This window comes from Elephantulus edwardii, unplaced genomic scaffold (assembly GCF_000299155.1).
Source record: "Elephantulus edwardii isolate Elephantulus edwardi_28Jun2011 unplaced genomic scaffold, EleEdw1.0 scaffold00015, whole genome shotgun sequence".
NCBI lineage: Eukaryota > Metazoa > Chordata > Mammalia > Macroscelidea > Macroscelididae > Elephantulus > Elephantulus edwardii.
Window position 1 is genome coordinate 17,367,635 of NW_006399765.1, and position 14,367 is coordinate 17,382,001.

At 47.0% G+C, this 14,367-nt stretch overlaps 1 protein-coding gene across 2 annotated transcripts in view; it reads left to right on the forward strand.

Annotated features, from left to right (window-relative positions):
* Positions 1-14,367, forward strand: part of TOX2 (TOX high mobility group box family member 2) — a 114,872-nt gene that overhangs the window by 23,618 nt on the left and 76,887 nt on the right. Inside the window, exon 2 of one of the 2 annotated variants that reach the window (XM_006881540.1) lies at positions 14,020-14,085. In XM_006881540.1, coding sequence (XP_006881602.1) covers positions 14,020-14,085 — 66 coding nt within the window. Of the gene's footprint in view, positions 1-14,019; positions 14,086-14,367 lie in introns of those variants that run through there. The other variant, XM_006881541.1, reaches the window with a different exon arrangement.

A 14,367-nucleotide genomic window follows, 5' to 3' on the forward strand; every position in this document is an offset into this window, starting at 1 on the left:
TCTGGACCTTTGTATATATTTCGGAAACTAAATATACACGGCATCACCATGGGAAAGCCCTTCATAGGACTTGCTTACAGAAAATGTTAATATAAAGTTTTGGAATTTCAGATTCCAGGCACCAAATAGAGGCATCCGGTCTCTCTCACACTCAGGACCTCGGGGATCTGCGTGCAGTCCTGCTCAGTTTCTTCATCTGTTTGCTTTTGTAAGATACCATTGACTAGACTACAAGTCATAGTGAACCTTCCATCCATTGCATCAGATGGGAACCTTGCCCCAGCCTGTGCCATCTGCACCATCTCCATCATGTTCAAGTTCATTGTTGAAGTCACAGTGTCAGTCTATCTCCCTGAGAGTCCTTTTCCCAACCACTGGCCCTTCTTGATAACATGGTGCCTGAAAGAGTGTCACCATCCTTCCCTTTAAGGAACACTCTGACTACAGTGGCGGCAGTAAAGGGAGATGGTTGAGACCATAATGATTATTGAGAGTTTCTCCTGTGCCAGGCAATGTTAAGTACTTTATATAGATTAACTAATTTAATTCAAAGAGCACCCAGACTCATTTTCCAGATTAAAAAAAAAACCAAAAACCAAGACACAGTAACTGACTTGGTTAAAAAATAAATAAATAAAATCCTGCCACTTGAAAGCTGCAAGCCCAAGGCTTGAACCCAGGCAGTCAGGACCCAGAATATACACTCATAACCACTGTGCTGTCACGTTGCTCTGAGAGGTAATGAGCCTGAGGCCCTGGGTGGGGGTTAAGCGGGTCCTGAGCCGTCCCAGCCTGTGTTCTTGCTGTTCAGTACCTCTTCGCTCCCCTCACCTCACCCCTCGTATGATGATACACATCTCTCTGTGAGACTTCCACATAAAACCACACTCCTGGTGGGGCCCACGCTCGCTACCTCTATCTTTTGAGCCGTGTTTTATCTGTGCCGAACGAGTGTTCTGTTCGCACACCCGGCGTGGGAGCAGGCGGGAGTAGTGTCAGCTGCTCTGATTGCTTCCCCTTTAGATCTCCAAGAGGCGCAGCTCTGGGTGTCTGCGAGTTGGGCTGGGCTGAAGGCTGAGCAGCTCAGGCTTTGATTTGCATCTCTGTGCAGAGGGAGGGGCGGCAGCTTCTTCTACAGAACAGCTGCTGCTTTGATGCCTGGAGTCAGGGCCAAGTTCAGAACTGGCTAGTGGCTTTGAGCTAGCTCCCAACCACTCTGAGCCTCGCCTGTCCTCCTCTCTGCAGTGGGGCTGGACATGGCAACCTTGGGATTACGAGGAGGCTCCAGGGACATGACCAGGTACAGGTCTAGGGTGAGGTTTGGTGTATACAGTCGGTGCTGCCTGGCCCTCGCTTATCCTCACACATGCTTTGTCATCACCTTTATGCCCCATATCTGGGAGCTTCCGGGATTCCTCTCCTGAAAGGCCCTCCCTGCTGTCAGCCCTTTGTGCTAAGTTTAGGAGTCCCTGGTGGTGCACATAGTTAAGCACTTGGCTACTAACCATAACGTTGCAGGTTCGTTCACATCGACCCAGAGACACCTCAGAAGAAAAGCCTGGTGATCAACTTGGGGGAAATCACAGCTGTTGAAAAACCTGCAGAGTCTGACTGTGACACACACAGGCTCTCTGGGCACCAGACTCTATTCCCAGCTCTGTGTGTGTGTGTGTGTGTGTGTGTGTGTGTGTACATGCACACACTAACTTTCCTCTGGCCTTTGTCATGCTTGTCAAAGGCGAGGCCACCACTCTATATCTGGAACACACTACCATACCCGCAAAGCTAGTATGTCTCCTAGTCAAGCAAGAGCTGTTCTTTCATGGGTTTAGGGGAGCATGATGATCCAAAATGGGGAGACTGTGATAGCAGGAGCTGGCGGGCCTGGCCGACCTCCAGCCGTGGGCGTGCAGCTGTTGATGTGAGACCATCGGTTGGTCATTTGACTTTTAGAGCCTGGGTAACTTCAGTGCTGTCAGTTGACCCATCAGGATGGACGTGAACCTAGATTTGTGGTTCAATTGTCTGTATTTTGGTTCTGTAGCCAAAGGACACCCATCTTCTCTACTCTGGTGTTTGGGGAACAGCAGCCTTTTATTCTTCCAGTGTCCCTGCCTTCTAAGGAGGCTCCTTGAGAGCAGGGGCCGTGTCAAAATCACGATGGTATTTCTGACACGTAGCAAGCACTCACTTAGCGCTGGGCCCCTTCTGTAAGCTCTGGGTCTCTTGGTTTGTACCGCTTTTCAATGCCTTGCGATTGTGGGCTCTCATGTCTGTGAACTCTCATGGGGCAGAGATAGCATTTATTGTACCCATTGTGCATTCTCTCTCTCTCTCTCTCAATTTCAAGTTGTCACTGAGTTAGAACCAACTCATAGCTGACCCTCCAGAAGCTTTCCAAGCCTATAAATCACGTGGGAAGAGATTAGCATCTTTTACAGAGCAGATTCAGGCCATGGAGAGGCACTGCCTCTGGGTTACCAGCACAACTTCCTCTTTTATGTGCTAATTGAGGTTAATTTTTTTTTTAAACCAAATAGATGCAAGGCATTGATTGGTTCATTTCCCTTCCGCACATTTAAGTTGTATCTTAGATGCCGGACGGAGGGTGGGAGTGAATAGGGGCCTACTGGACCCAGAAAGTCACGGGAGGATCAAGGTGAAAGGACTGAGCTTGTACAGAGGAGAACACTTCATATTTACAGACATGAGGAAGAGAAGTCGGGGTACATACAATGTAAGTCACGTGGAGAAGGCAGGATGAGGGGCTGTCTTATGGTCTCAGTTTTTCAGGGCTGCGGGAGACACAATCATCTGGTAGATTGAGGGATTGGCACTGGTTGGAGGAGGAGAATTTAACATGTATGTAACAGCAACAATAAAACCAGCTGTGAAGGCGCTTGTGAAAAATGGCATTGTTAAGAATTGCATTATAAATAGTAACTCATTTCATTCTGTCCCAAACTTTATCATTATCATTTTACAGTTGACTAAGTCGTAGTCAATTCAGTGATACGTAACAACAGAGCATAGAGATGTGAAGTCCAAGGTCACACACAGCTTGTCCGTGGTCCAACCAATCCTACAATCCAAGCATCAGTGCTGTTAGCTAGAATATTACATGACACACGTGGTTGCTCACTGTGTTGCTGTGTACCACAGAATCAATTTCAGCTTATAGTGGTTCTCTAGACAGAGCTCTAGTGAGCTCTGGGGCCCTTGTTAGAAGTTGTCCTGCATCCCCAAAGGCACATAGTTCAAATCCACAAGCTGCTACACGGGGGAAGGAGGGACCTGCTCCTTCTGTGCAGTTTACTGTCTCTGAAAACTCACTAGATGGTCAGCTGTGAGTTGGTTCCGGCTCAACAGCACACAACAACAACAACAACAAGAAGACAGAGTAGAATTTCCCCACTGGATTTTCCAGGCCATTGTCGTTAATGGGAGCAAATTGCAAATTGTGATAAGCAAACTTATCACTTGTGATAAGTCTGGTGAGTAACGACTAACCTTTTAGTTTTCAGGTAAGTGCTTAACCCTCGCACCATCAGGACTCCTTACGCTCTGCTCTGTGAATTAAGTTTAGAGCTGACTTTGGGTGGAGCTGATGAGCACACCCATCTCATTGATAAAAGCAACCTATCCTGTTAAAGTTGAGGTGCAGAGCCAGGGAGGAACGATAGACTCATAAAGAGGAAGATGTAGTGGTTAGAGGTGGAAAGGGGAGGCTGTTGTGGGCAGTGTTGGGATGACGTATGTCAGGCAAGGATCCCGGAGGAGACTCTGTGAAAGCCGGGGCTCAGCGCTGGGTGTCAGGGAGGGTCCCACACCCCAGCCTAAGGTGACCAGTGCAGGGTTTTGGTGGAGTAGGGAAGTGACTGCCCAGAGATACTGATGGTAGCCAGTGGAGAGGATGGCTTCATGGGGAAGCTGCACAGAAGGCTTTGCATGGCTGGAGGATGTCAGAGGGGAGAGATAATCCCAGGGCGTTGGCTGTGGCCCTGTGTGGAACCTGCCACCGCCTTCATGGTGGAGCGCACTGGAGAGTCAGCTGTGTCATGAGCTGGCTGTGTTCATCCGCGGTGCCTGTGAGTCACAGGGAGGAGTTCTCTGAGGGAGGTTGTACATCAGAATCTGGAGGTAACTGAAGATGAGGACCTGGTTGTCAGTGACGTGTAATCTGGAGAGGCCATGACATTGTCCAGAGAAAACATGAGTGGAGTGAGGAGACAATACCAGATCCACCTATCTACCCACCCAGCCATCACCCAGCCACCCTACACATCCACGCCACTGCCCATTCCAGCCGCCGTTCATCTCACCCACAATCCCAGTCACTTCTTATCTACCTCTGCACACTCACCCAGCCATCACCCAGCCACCCTACACATCCAGCCATGTGCCCACCCCAATGCCCATTCCAAACATCCAGACGTTCTTCTCACCCACAATCCCAGTCATCTTCTCATCTATCTCTGCACACTCACTTAGCCAACTTTCTTCATACAAACATCTATCCTGGTTCCCACCCCTGCCTTTTGTTTCAAAAGACAGAGACAATGAGAGAGGAAAGGTGGAGGTAGGGGTGAGGTGAGACTGGACAGAGATGGTGTGCAGGGAAGAGGAGGCCCAGCCTCATCCTTAGCTTGCTTCTGGGACCTAAATTCAGCTTCACAGCTAACTGATCCAGGCTCAGAAAAGTGAGACTCCCCTCTCCAAGGACTCAGAACATGTGGACCAAGCAGCAGGCAGTGGGCAGGGTCCAGAGAGAGTAGGTGGGCAGGAGAAAGGCCCAGGAAGGGATTTGGCTCCTGCAACCTGGAGGGGTGGGAAACATCCCAGAGAACGCACAGGGAGCCCAGACATCTATCCTTCCATCCTTTCCTCCCACCATTCAGTCCACCTAGCCCCACCACTCACCTAGTGCTACTTTAAAATTCTAAATAACGTGACTTGTCTCACACTTGTGGCTTGCATGGTATTTCTGTAGTATTATGTTGCTGATTTACTTTGAAGGACATGGCAAAAAATAAGGCTCCAGGAATAGATGGTATACCAATTGACATTTCAGTTAACAGATGCTGCCCTGGATGTGCTCACCAAGTTGTGCCAAGAAATCTGGAGAACGACCACTTGGCCAACTGACTGGAAGAGATCGATATTTGTTCCTATCCCAAAGAAAGGCGACCCAACCGAATGTGGAAACTACAGAACAATTTCACTGATTTCACATGCAAGCAAGATTTTACTGAATATTATCCAAAAACGACTGGAACAGCACATCAACAGAGAACTACCAGAAGTCCAGGCTGGTTTCAGAAGGAGTCGTGGTACTAGAGATATTGTAGCTGATGTTAGATGGATCTTGGCTGAAAGCAGGGAATACCAGAGGAATGTCTATCTGTGTTTCATTGACTATGCAAAGGCATTTGACTGTGTAGATCATAACAAACTGTGGCTGACTCTGAGACGAATGGGAATCCCAGAACACTTGATCGTTCTAATGCGAAACTTATACTTGGACCAGGAGGCAGTCGTCAGAACAGAGCAAGGGAACAAAGTATGGTTCAAAATTGGGAAGGGCGTACACCAGGGATGCATCCTATCTCCATACCTTTTCAACCTATATGCAGAACAGATTATCCGGGAGGCTGGGCTCTATGAGGAGAAATGTGGGGTCAAGATTGGTGGACGATTTATCAACAATCTGCGTTATGCGGATGACACAACCCTGCTTGATGAAACTGAGGAGGACCTGAAGCGCCTGCTACAGAGTGTCAAGGACTGCAGCCTACAATATGGATTGAGGCTCAATGTCAAGAAGGCAAAGATTCTCACCACTGGACCAATTGGCAGCATCAGGATGGATGGTGAAGAGATTGAGATTGTACACAGCTTTAGTTTGCTTGGCTCCATAGTCAACAGTCTTGGCACCAGCAGCCAGGAAATTAAAAGGCGCATTGCCATGGGAAAGTCTGCTGTTAGGGACCTCTCCAAGGTGCTGAAGAGCAGTGGTGTCTCTCTGGAGACTTAGGTGCGTCTGATACAGGCCATGGTCTTCGCAATCACCTGTTATGCATCAGAGTTGGACAATGACCAAGGAGGATAGAAGGAGAATTGATGCCTTTGAGCTGTGGTGCTGGAGAAGAGTATTGAGAATACCATGGACTGCTAGGAAAACAAACAGATTTGTCCTGGAGAGGGTTAAACCGGGTGGCTCCTTGGAGGCAAGGATTCTGAGGCTCCGTCTAACATACTTTGGACATGTTGTGAGAGGGACATCATGCTTGCGAGGGTGGAGGGACGGCGCAGGAGAGGAAGGCCCTCTATGAGGTGAATTGATTCAGTGACTGGGATAATTGGGATGGGAGTGTCAGAGACAGCGCGATTGGCACAGGACAGAGCGGAGTTTAGGGCTGTTGTGCATAGGGTTGCTATGAGTCGCAGGCGACTCGACGGCACATAACAACAACAACATATATCCATCCATTCCTCTATCCCTCCATCCGTCCATCCATCCCTTCATCCCTCCATCACATCTCATCCTATTCCACCTTATCTTTCCTTTCCATCTGTTCATCCACCCACTTACCACCCATGTCTATCCTACAAATAGTAAATCTGTAACTATTATACGACAGTGATTCTATGGGACAGAAGAGTTGGGAAACGGAGGCTGGGAACTGTTCAAGAACTTTCTCCACATGTCCCACGTGAGGCTGGGCTCATCACTAAGATCAGGACTTTGTACTTAAGCTACATTCCAGAATTCCTTAAAGATGGGGGTGGGGTGGGGAATAATCCTAGGGAGAATGCAGTGTGCTTAGGTGGGGGACTGTTTGGAAAAGGGACCCCAGAGCCTTTCTCTCCAGGGGACCCCTCAGGAGGGTCTCTGAGCTGAGTCCCTGGTGACCACCACGAAAGGGTTATCCCCACACATTCCAGTGTGTAAAAAAATGTGGGCTCTTTCAGATTCCAGAGCTCATTTCCATGACAAAACTCTTGGGAAGAGCTGATGAAGGCCCGACTTTTGCAGAACAATCTTCCAGCTGTAACGAGGACTGAAGATGGGATGGGGAAAGGGGTTATAATTAGAATATGAAATGGGGGGAAATGAATCTATTCCAGTCTGGGGGAAGAGAATGTTCTCCTGGCGTTTCATAGAAATTCTTAAGCTGATGTTTTCCTCTTCACATTTTAAAGCATAAAGAAGGTTGTATAATGTGAAAGAAAAAAAAAAAAGATTTTTGACTGAGGAATACATTACAGAATGAAATACATACAGAATGTACGTTCATGCGCATCCTGGCTTTGCATGTTCCTAGATGAACAAATGGTGTGTGTTTACGTTCGTATTTTGTGTGAATCGTATGCTCCTTAGGGACAAGGATGCGGAAACGCCGTCTTACATACTTGGGGTGTGTTGTCGGAAGGGGCCAGTCTTTGGAAAAAGACACCATGCTTGCAAAGGTGGAGGATCAGAGAAAGAAAAGACGCCGCCGCCGAGATGGACTGACCAGTGACTGTACCAGTGGGCCACAGGACAGGGCAAGATACACACCGGCTCTTCATAGCATCCCTGTTGAGTCGTAGTCGACTCGAGAGGAACCGGCAACGGCATCCATCTGCCAGCTTGCGGCACTGCGGTGGCCTGCATGCTGCTGTGATGCGGGAAGTGATGCCACCAGTGTTTTAAATATCCGCAGGGTCGCTCATCATAGGCAAGTTTGGGTGGGGCTTCCACACAAAGGCACACAAGAGGAAAAGTCTGGCAGTCTACTTCCAAATTCAGCCCGTGAAAACACGGATCACAGTGAAACATCGTCTGACCACTGGCCTTGGACACGTCATGGGTGCTGGGTGCTGTGCAGTCGGCTCCGACTCATAGGAACCCCAGGTACAGCAGAAAGGACACCTGCCCCCCACACACACAGTCACAGTCTCAGCTGTGCTTAAGCACATTGTTGCTTTCACGGTCTTTTTTTTTTAAATTTATTTTATTATTTTTGTGTGCGTGTACTGTCAAATCAGATCTGACTGGTACAGGAGGAGATTGTCCCTCCTTACCCGGCAGAGCATCTATCTGGTGGATTCGAACCGTGCACCTCTGGGATTGTAGTTGCAGCTCCTTGCCACTAGGCCACCAGAGCTCCCCTGCTTTCCCTGTCTTAATCCATCCCATTCAGGATCATCGTCTTCTCCTTTGCTAAGCCTCTATTTTTCCAAACACCACGTCCTTTTCTAAGTGCAGGCCCCTCATGACCTGATGTTGTTGTTGTTGTTATGTGCCGTCGAGTCATTTGCGACTCATAGTGACTCTATGTACAACAGCCCTAAACCCTGTTCTATTCTGTGCCAGCCTCACTGTCTTTGACACACCCGTCCCGACCTGACAGCATGCCCAAAGAACAGGAGACTTTCTCTGGCTTTGTTTCTAAGAAGCACACTTGCCGCTCTTCTGAGATAGATCCGCTCTTTCGGCAGTCCATGGTACGTTCAATATCCTTCATTACCACCACAACTCAAAGGCATCAGTTCTTCTTGGGGCCTTTTTATTTATCATCCAACTTTCACATGCATGTGAAGCCATTGAAAATACCATGGGTGAGCTCAGACCACACCATATTCTTTAAAGTAACATGTTTGCCCTTTAATTTAGCACTTCAAAGAGAACCTTGGAAGCCCAAAGGCAGACAGTATGAACCCACCAGCTACCCCATGGCAGATAGATGGACAGTCTTCTCCTATGTGATCCACAGCCTCTGAAAAACCACTGGAAGGTCAGCTATGAGTCAGTTCTGACTTGTCAGCACATAGTAACAATGACATACAGTTACAGTAATCAAAACAACCTTAGTCCTGGTATAACAACAGATACATAGACCAATGGAACAGAACTGAGAGTCCAGAAACAAACCCACACATCTGTGACTAACTGATATTTCTCACCAGGATGCTAAAGCCGGTCGATGGGAAAATAAGAGTCTCTTCAATAAATGGAGCTGGAAAAACTGGATTTCCACATACGGAAAAATGAAACAGGATTTATGCCTCATACCACACACACAAAATTAAAAATAGATTAAAAACCAAAATGTACAAAGTAAAAGCATAAATTCTTTGAAGAAAAAGTAGGACAACACTGTCAGAACCAGCTTTTAACAATGGATTATCTAGTATAATAATAAATGCACAAATAGCAAAAGATAAAATAAAGAAATGGGGCTTCATAAAAATGGAAAACTTGTATTCCAAATACTATATTTAAAAAGTGAAAAGACAAGCAACTAACAGGGAGAATATCTTCAGAAACCATATATCCAATAAGAACTTAATGGCCAAATATATATAGCATTTTAACAACTTAAAATCAAAACTCAGTGATGAGGTGGGCAAAGGACTTGTCTAGACATCTCACCAAAGAGGTCACTCAAATGACCACGAAACACATGAGGACATACTCGGGTCCATAAGCCATCAGAGGTAGGCAGATCAAAACCACAGTGAGGTAGCATCGTACCCCCATTAAACAAGCCTGTATTCTGCTCTGGCAAATTCGGAATAATTCTCAACATGGCTTTACTTATGTATGATATTAATTATATCAAATAATTCTCTCATGGTGTTGTTGTTGTTGTTATGTGCCGTCGAGTCGTTTGCGACTCATAGTGACCCTATGTACAACAGCCCTAAACCATGCTCTATCCTGTGCCAATCTCATTGCCTCTGACACACCCATCCCGATTACCCCAGTCTCTGAATCAATCCACCTCATAGAGGGTCTTCTTCTCCTGCACTGTCCTTCTACTCTGCCCAGCATGATGTCCCTCTCCAAAGACCTGTCTCTCCTTGCAACATGTCCAATGTATGTCAGACGAAGCCCCAGAATCTTTGCCTCCAAGGAGTAGCCTGGTTTAACCCTCTCTACGATGAATCTGTTTGTTTTCTTGGCAGTCCATGGTACATTCAATACTCTTCTCCAGCACCACAGCTCAAAGGCATCAATTCTCCTTCTGTCCTCCCTAGTCATTGTCCAACTCTCTGGTGCATAACAAGTGATTGCAAAGACCATGGCCTGTATCAGGTGCACCTTAGTCTCCAGAGTGACACCGTTGCTCTTGAGTACTTTAGAGAGGTCTCTAGCCGCAGACTTTCCCATCGCGATATGTTTTTTGATTTCCTGGCTGCTGGTGCCAAGACTGTTGACTGTGGAGCCGAGCAAACTGAAGCTGTGAACAATCTCAATCTCTTCGCCATCCATCCTCATGGTGTTAGTTCACTTTTTTTGGGGAATGGGCACGGATATGGATCTCTTCCAGATGATGGGCCAGGTTTTCCAGTATCGTAGGTGAGTGAGCGAAGCACCCAGTGCTGCATTTGCTTCCTGAAGCACCTCGGCTGGGATCCCATCGATTCCTGGAACTTGCTTGCTTTCTTTATTTTACTGATGCTTTCTGTGCGGCTTGTACTTTGTCCTTCAGTTCCATCGGGCCTTACCACCTGCTGCCTTCTGAAGTGGTTCAGTGCTGACCCGTTCTTTTTGGTACAGTGGACTGCGTATCCCTGCCAACTCATTTTGATTTTTCCTGTATCGTTCAGCCTTTTACCAGTAGAGCCCCTTCAGCATTGCAGCTCAAGCTCTGATTGTTCTCTTCCGTTCCTTCAGCCTAAGAAATGCTGAGAATATTCTTGCCCTTTGCTTTTCTAACTCCAGGTCTTTGTCTATTTCATTATGATTCTCAGCTTTGTCTTCTTATCTCACACATGGTCATGGTAATGTCTGTTGCCACAGCCTTTGTACACAGCAGCTTGGCGATGCTTGCATTACAATTATGAATGCACATCAGTTGGATTCAGCATTTACACTCATACAAATTAATCCTACAGACAACTCACACCCATGCTAAGTGATGTATGTATAAAAATACTCATCAGAGCAATGTTTGAATAATGAAAAACTAGAAGCAACTCTCTGCCCACTAATAAAGAACTAATGAGCTATTTATGTTACAAATGGAATATTTCTCTCTCGTTACCATCCAATTGGAACTGACTCATAGCTGACCCACCAGTCAGCATTTTCAGAGCCTCACTAAACAAAACTAAGAATATGCCCCGATTTTTGTTTTCTGGATGTTGCAGTGCAATCCACATTGAAGGCTGCCCTGTTTTAACCTTCTGTATCAAGTGCTTCAAGTCCTCCTCACTTTCAGCAAGCAAGGTTGTGTCATCTGCATAACAAAGGTTATTGATGAATTTTCCTCCAATCATGATGCCACATTCTTCTTCACAGAGTCCAGGTTTTCAAATTATTTGCTCAGTATACAGATTAAATAGGTGTGGAGAAAAGGATACAACCTTGACACACACTTTCCTAATTTTAAACCATGCAGTGTTACCCTGCTCTGTTCTCACTCCAGCCTCTTGGTCAAGGTATAGGAATGCCGGGGAATACTAGGTACCAGGGCGAAACAAAAGGAATTGCATTTTGACATAGCATACTCTCCAGGACATTCTGCTGAGAGCGAAGTGATCAAGGTGAAAATAGTGCGTGTCTAGGATGCTGTCATAGGGTTAAAGGAGGTGACTATAAAGATGCATATATGTGGCTTATCTATGGAAAGATATCCCTATCTAGTTGTCTCTTGGGAGGGCATGTGGAAATGAATGGCTGGGAGAGGATACGGAAAGGGGAGTCTTTTCTGTCCTTTCTTGTACTTTTTGAATTTTAAACCTATGATATATTGTTGTTGTTTTTAAGTGCCGTCGAGTCATAAACAACTCTTAGCGACCCTATGAAGACCTGAGCACTGTTCATAGGGTTTCTGGAGGGAACTCCTGCTTCTGAGCTTGTTTTAATAGGGAAAAGCTCCACCAAACACTGTCCACCATGGATAACCATGATCGCATTTGACACATCAGTGTCACGGTGTTTAGCATCACAGCAACCATGGGTTACCTCTGTACAGCAATACACAGACAGTGCTATACCACGTAGAGTAATAGTAATGATGCATTACCTAATCAAAAGAAAGTAAGCTGTTCAATTAAAAAAATGTGCCGGTTGCTTTTGAGATCCCACCCCCACACCCCTTCCAAGCCAGCAGGTCTCACCGCCCGTCTGCTGTCAGGCTGGCCCCACGTGGTTTACAGCTCCCCCCTTCTCTGCAGAATTGCCTTTGGCCTAATGGGGACCACCCTGCTTAGAAGGTTATACTTCCCCCAGTGTCCGCTGAAGGCAGCCGCTGGTCCGTGACTTGCAGAGGGCAACAGTGGCCAGCCCAGCGCTTCCTGCTGGGACTGTCCTGGTACCATTCCTGCTCCAGAGCTCCCCGCAGACTCAGGAGGAAGCAGTGCTCAGCTGGGACCACATCTTTGCTGACTTTCTTCCTGTGCTTTCTTCTTCAGCTCTTCTTCCTTCACAAGCAGTTCCTAAAGACCATTTCCTCAAAATTATAGGCACTGAGCCCTTGCCTCTGGCTCTGCTTCTTGCGACTCAAGGATGCTTCACAGGCGGGAACTCATTAGAGCTGAACCAGGTCCTCTGCATGAATTAGCATCCCGTGAAGGGTGAACTGCTTATACCTGCGCCCGTGTGTGTGTATATGTATATGTATATGTATATGTATATGTATATGTATATGTATACACACACATATACCTACATATATATACACACACCTGTATATATATGTGTGTGTGTATATATATATATATATATATATACACACATATACTCCTGCATATATATACACACCTGCGCATATATATATATATATATATATATATATATATATATATATATACCTGCATACACACACACACACACACATATTTGAGTTGCCTACAACTTGGCATAGATTTCATAGAAATCCTTTGGACAATATATCTGAACCTTGCCCTTTCTTGTGTCATCCTAATGATTATCCCTGTTTGAGCGATGAGAGCCTCAGTCAGAACCCCAGCTCAAGGTCAGAGAGAGGAGAACCTGCTGGCTTCTCCATTTACAGAGACATCAGGGACCGTGGAGTCACTTTCGATTCATGATGACTTCCTGTGTGTCAGAACTGTGCTCTGTCAAGTTTTCAGTGGCTGGTTTTTGGAAGTAGATCACCAAGCCTTTCTTCCAGCTTACTCCTGGGTGCACACAACCCCGTAGTAGCCTTTTGGTTAGCAGCTGAGGGAGCTAACCACGTGCACCAGTCAGGCGCTCTTCGGGACTGTAGTGCAGCTTCTTGCACTCTTGTTGCAGAGACGTTTCCCTGAACTCAGACATGGCAGCTTTTGAGAACGCAGGATTCTTCTTCTCCCTGGAAGTGGTTCCAACCACAGTTCTCACTGCTGGTGTTCAGGAATGGCTTAAGGGCTAATAAGCCTGAATGAAGGACGGAGAGGACAAGTCACTTAGGAGAGTAGTAGCTGGAGGGCACGGAGTTTCAACCTGACTTCACCCTCATCAGTTGAGGAGTTTGGGTGTTGCATAATCCCAGGGATGGATTGTAGCTCAGTGTCTGATGTGGCGGCTTGCTGTGCCCGTGGACCAGTGTCTTAATCACTTAATTGTTGGCTACTGCTGCTGTAACCGTGATACCACAGGTGGATGGATGGCTTTAAGTAAACGTGTATTCTCTTACGGTTTAGAAGGCTCCAAGGAGGGAGGGAAGGAGAGAGAGAGAGAGAGTGTGTGTGTGTGTTTGGTTTATAAGATCATTAGATGGCTTGCACATTATATACATATGTGCATGGTGGATGTAGTTCTGTCATGACAACATAGTAGAAAGTTTCCCTCTGTGGCTCTGTGTGTGACTGATGGTACTGGCCTGCGCACAGAACAGGGGTTCTCCTTCTGCCCTGCTACAGTGGGGTCCTGGCCTCTGCTCTTATCTATTCTAGGCTCCCAGCCCTTCGCCCTCAGCACATTCAGATCTAGACCCTCCAGTTCCTGGACAGCCCTCTGACCTTCCCCCCGTATTTCCCGAGAGTGTTTTAACGAGAACCCCATCTCTGTCTCTGTTCTAGTTTGATGGTGACAGCGCCTACGTGGGGATGAGTGACGGAAACCCAGAGCTCCTGTCGACCAGCCAGGTGGGTGCCTCCTCCCTGAGCCCGTCCATACCTGGGGTTGGCTGGTACCCGGATGCTGCTGGGGACAAGGTGGGAGACACACAGGGAGGGGAGGACGGTCCACTGTGCTCTCCTCTCACACTGAGTGTTAGTTGGGTCTCCTTACAAAGGACAATCAGGCTAGAGCTCTTGTGGTTACTGTGAATCAACTCGCCAGCCATAGTTGACTTAGAAATGGAAGTCATTAAAAACTGATGGCCCTAGAAATGTGAGGTCAGCTGTCAGGCCAGCCACGAGCTGGGA